Here is a 4,737-nt window from a genome sequence, read left to right on the forward strand (position 1 = left end):
AAATTAAAACAAAGCAGCATATTTCTACTTATAATATGCTCACGCTATCAGCAACAGATCAACTTTCAGGAATGTGGAATTCTAAGTAAGATCTAATGTAAAGATTTTTGCATTGCAATGAAAATCCCAGGAAAGCTGCATTAGTAAATTGGAACAATGAACTGCAAAACCTTTTCATCTTCCATTGCAACATTATCTTACCAAAAAGAAAGAGGCTTCCTGACAACATCACTTTACCTGCTTAGAACATTAATTTTGTAGAAAATTATTCTAACCTTCAGCTGACTAGCAGCAATTTCACCGCAGCTCTATTATGTCCTATTTGAGTGCTTTGGAAGCAATGTTCTCTCAACCTCACAATCTGAGGCACAGGACAGAGGGGGAAAAAAATATAAAAATCCCAGCTTGTCAGTAATTCTTTACTGATTTCACATGAAACATTTGGAATTTGCTTTTGCTACGATGCAAAATTTAGTGAAGGATGCAGTGTGTCAGATTCTGTCAGAATACTGAGCTACAGGAAAACTCTCAAAACAGTATCTTGCCTTTACAAGGAAAAACCAAAGCCACAGAAATAAGAATCCTTTAAAAGTATGTCTAAGAATTTGGACATTCAATAGATATTGCAAATAGAAAAAAAGAAAGATATTAAAAGAGAAAGATATTAAAAAAAGAACAGGCCTACACATGGAGATTAAGATGGATTGGTGAGTCTCTGGCTTAATACCTAATTAAAATGGCACAGAGTCCTTTTAAGCAAGATGTATTTTACAAACATAGCCTATTGGAAACTCAGTTATTACACCATCTATTTCCCAATGCCCAAATAAGCAATTTTTCCTACCTTTGTTAAAAGAGAGTGGCACTCACTAAGAAGGTCTATTTTTAAACTCACTGCATGGATTACTACAAATCTCTTAAAACATACCTGAAACTTTACTTTTTTTCTTGGAATATTATCAAAGACACGCATTTGCTCTAGAACGTTCCGCACTTTAGGGCTTATGTTTGGCTTCTTCATTACTTCATGAATTTTCTGAAGAAAGAAAACCAGAATTAAATCAGCAAAGAAGCATAATGATCAAGTGATACATGCAAGGCATGCAAGTTGGAAACACATTGGACAGAAATCACCCAGTACCCACAGACGGTATAGACTGCTTAAAGAACTTTTCAATACACATGGGAAAAATGCTAACCTTTGGTTTTATCATAGACCATAAGATGTGTCAAAGTTATCTATACAAATACCTATATAGTAAGCAGAGGCAAGGAGGACTGCTCACCAATGCTTTCTGATGTACAAGTTAAACAACTTGTAATAAAAACATTTAAAAGTAAAGTAACTCTATCACATAGGGGATTTTTGCAGCATGAAAAAGACCTGCATTAAGAAAAGTAATTGTCAACTGATTGTTTTTTGCAAACTTCTGGAGTTAATTGTGAAACATCAGGCTAACTCTGAGGCCACAGTTTGATACGCATTTCTTCTGGCAGCAGTGCCAGCTTCAACAATCCTTAATCCCTATGAGACAGCTCAGGCATATTCCATGCTACAGATGCCAGCACAAGAGAACAGAGGAGGTTAGGCCATGGCCTTGTGGCAATTACTTGCACAGCGCTGCTGCTTCTGGGGGAAAAAAGGCTCTGAGCTTCCCATTATTTAAAGATGTAGCCATTGGAGAGCCTTCCTGTACTTCTGAAAATCTGTTTACTGAAAGGTTTCGTGGGCGTGTTAAGCCTACCAGAAGAGGATGCTATGTAAAAACCCCTCACCTTTCCATGTAGAAAGTACTTACTATTGAGGAAGGCTAACAATTTGCATAAGCAATAGCATTCACATCATACCGCCTTTGAACAATGTACTCAAAGAATGATCAGTCTCAACAATGGCACTGATCTGTTGACTTCAATGGTATTTTCCTGCGCTCATATTATTCATAAGCTTTGAGTATGCATGTATCTGAGCACTTTGTTAGACTGTGTTCTATACGAGACAGAAATCAACAAATCCATGGATAAAGGTGATCTAACTAATTATATCTAACGGGGTTTAAAAAAGTGTTGGAGAGTTCCTTCCTAAAACTTTTAAAAGAAACTAACAGCCTAAGAGGGTAGGTTCTTGCATAGGATAAATAACTACCTGAAGGATAGGACTGAAAGGGTAGGAGACATTTCCATCTGTATTGGGTTTGTGTGGCAAAGTTTTGGTAGCGGGGGGGCAACAAGGGTGACTTCTGTGAGAAGCTGCCAGAAGCTTCCCCTGCGTCCAACAGAGCCAATGCCAGCTGGCTCCAAGACAGACTTGCTGCTGGCCAAGGCCGAGCCCACCAGCGATGGTGGTAGCGCCTCTGCGATAACATATTTAAGAAGGGGGAAAAAGGGAGGGAAGGTGTTTTTAAGATTTGGCTTTATTTCTCATTATCCTACTCTGATTTGATTGGTAATAAATTAAATTAATTTCCCCGAGTTAAGTCTGTTCTGCCTGTGATGGTAATTGGCGAGTGATCTCTCCCTGTCCTTATGTTGACAAACGAACTTTTTGTTATATTTTCTCTCCCCTGTTCTGCTGAGGGAGTGATAGAGCGGCTTTAGTGGACCCCTGGTGTCCGGCCAGGATCAACCCACCACACCATCTATGCTGGAGCCTCTGCTGCTCAATGTATTTACAAAATATCTGAAGAGCGCAGGAAAATTTTCCTGATGATATGAAGCTATTCAGGATGAGGACTGTGAAGAATTCCAAAAGGATCTTAAGAGAACAAGTGACTAGGTAATAAAAAGTTCAACTACATTCAACAGAAATTCATATAAAGCAGCATACATAGGAAAAACAATCCTAACTTCACATCTAAAATGGCAGGCTTTAAGTCGATCACTGGAGCTCAGACACAAGATCTTGGGGTTAAAATAGCCAATTCCATTAAAATGCCAGGACAATGATCAGCAGCAGTCAAAAAAAAAAGTAGACGAACTGACAAAAATCAGTAAGAAAGAAATAAAGAAGGACACAGAAAACATCACTATGACACAGAGTAAATCTATGGTTCATCCACATCCTGAACAGTGTACATAGTTCTCATAACCTCATTTCACAGGGATACAGTACCACGATAAGCAATAGACCTATCAAGGAATTGCCAAAAGAAAGCTGTGGATATTGGGAAAAATAGATCTCTGGTTTGATTCGGTATAGCCTCTCTTGTATCTTTAATGATTATAAACCTTAGTTATTTATTCTATTTGTTTCTAATAGTTATTTATTCTATTTCTATAGTACAAACCTTACCTGAATCCACTCCTGCTGTTTAGCATCTCCTTTGTTAGTTTTGGCTTCAAAATCTTTTCCACCGTATTTCTGGTCTTCACTTATGCACTTCACATGTTCCTTATAATCATCACCCCTGAACACAGGAGATTTTTAACTTTAGTTCACTAAAGTGTTTCAGTCCTTCAAACTATGCAAGACTTACATAATCAACAAACTGAAGTAACAGATGATAGCGTTCATCATTTAAATCTTAATACTGTCAACACTTATATGAGTAAAGTTTGACATGCTTAAAGTACATGCTTATAATACGGCTGACATTTCTGTCATGCTAGTCTTCAGTGAAAATTTCTGACTTGCAAAATCAGATCTGAGTCTTCAGTATACCACTGCTTTTCTTAATGACTCTGTAAGTTATGCACATCTGTACACGTAATATATGCACAGCTATTAATGCATATCTGTGTTATACAACTCACAATGACACCATGTTCTAAAATTAAAAAAGCAGGTGAAAGATGCTTGCAAAAAACCTAATTCCTAAATATAGATATACTAATGTGGTAGTGTCATTCTGACCAATGTGTAAGTGCCCCCAAAAAAGAATGAATAAATAGATCTTAATCTTTTGTCAGTGAAGTATTGAGAAAAATAATAATTCTTTGAGGACAATCTTATTTTCTTATGCAAATCGATATATTTATATTTTGAAAGCAAACAGTAGCACTGCTTTCTTCTGAGAAGTGACAAGCAAATTCAGAATTTTTGATGTTATTGCCAGTCTCACTCTCTCTGCAGCAGCAGAGTATGTAACAGTTGTTGATGATCAGAAGCTGAAAGCACTGTCACTTTAAGTGTAAAAGAAGAAATTGCAACTGTGTTTACTGTGTGGTTTAGTCATCCAGACTTGGAAGATTAAGCTTCAAATTATACAAAAATGTGTATAATTTTAAAATATGAATTATTCAGAAATTGCCAAATGTAATTCTAATATACCATAGGAAAATCTTGAATTTGTGGCCAGTGCAGAGTGAGCAAGTCTATTTCCCATCCTTCACCTACCAGAAATCCTTGCCACAATCCATGCAAGAAAGGCACTGACAGTTTCTGCAGATGTTCACATGTTTTTCAACTTGTGCTTTCTTCACAGATTCTCCACAGGCATCGCATGTGAAAACCACCATGTTGGTGAGTGGTCAGTAGCTTCTATTAAATGGGTACAATCTTCTTCCTCCCCTCATAAGCACGGCCCTAGAAATACAAGACGGAGATCTTACTTTTACAGATTGAAAGATTGAAGATGGCCGAAAAGAAACGCAACTGTGCATCCACCAACAGAAAATCTAAGCGGTTTGATTTTGCATGTGCATAAGTTCAGAAGAAAAAACTCATTTCGCCTGATTACCTTGAGCATAAGGGAAACCAATAACCCTGAAAGTAGCAGCCCCCCTCACCCCCCACCCCAT

General features: G+C 37.5%; 1 protein-coding gene across 1 annotated transcript in view; it reads right to left on the bottom strand.

Moving 5' to 3' along the window:
- Positions 1-4,511, bottom strand: part of LYAR (Ly1 antibody reactive) — a 9,647-nt gene extending 5,136 nt beyond the window's left edge. The window contains exons 1-3 of the mRNA XM_009709397.1: positions 4,334-4,511; positions 3,290-3,404; positions 929-1,036 (exon numbers count right to left, since the gene is read on the bottom strand). Coding sequence (XP_009707699.1) covers positions 929-1,036; positions 3,290-3,404; positions 4,334-4,455 — 345 coding nt within the window. The 5' untranslated portion in view covers positions 4,456-4,511. The remainder of the gene's footprint in view (positions 1-928; positions 1,037-3,289; positions 3,405-4,333) is intronic.
- Positions 4,512-4,737: the final 226 nt, after the last annotated feature.

This window comes from Cariama cristata, unplaced genomic scaffold (assembly GCF_000690535.1).
Source record: "Cariama cristata isolate BGI_N322 unplaced genomic scaffold, ASM69053v1 scaffold19550, whole genome shotgun sequence".
Taxonomy (NCBI): domain Eukaryota; kingdom Metazoa; phylum Chordata; class Aves; order Cariamiformes; family Cariamidae; genus Cariama; species Cariama cristata.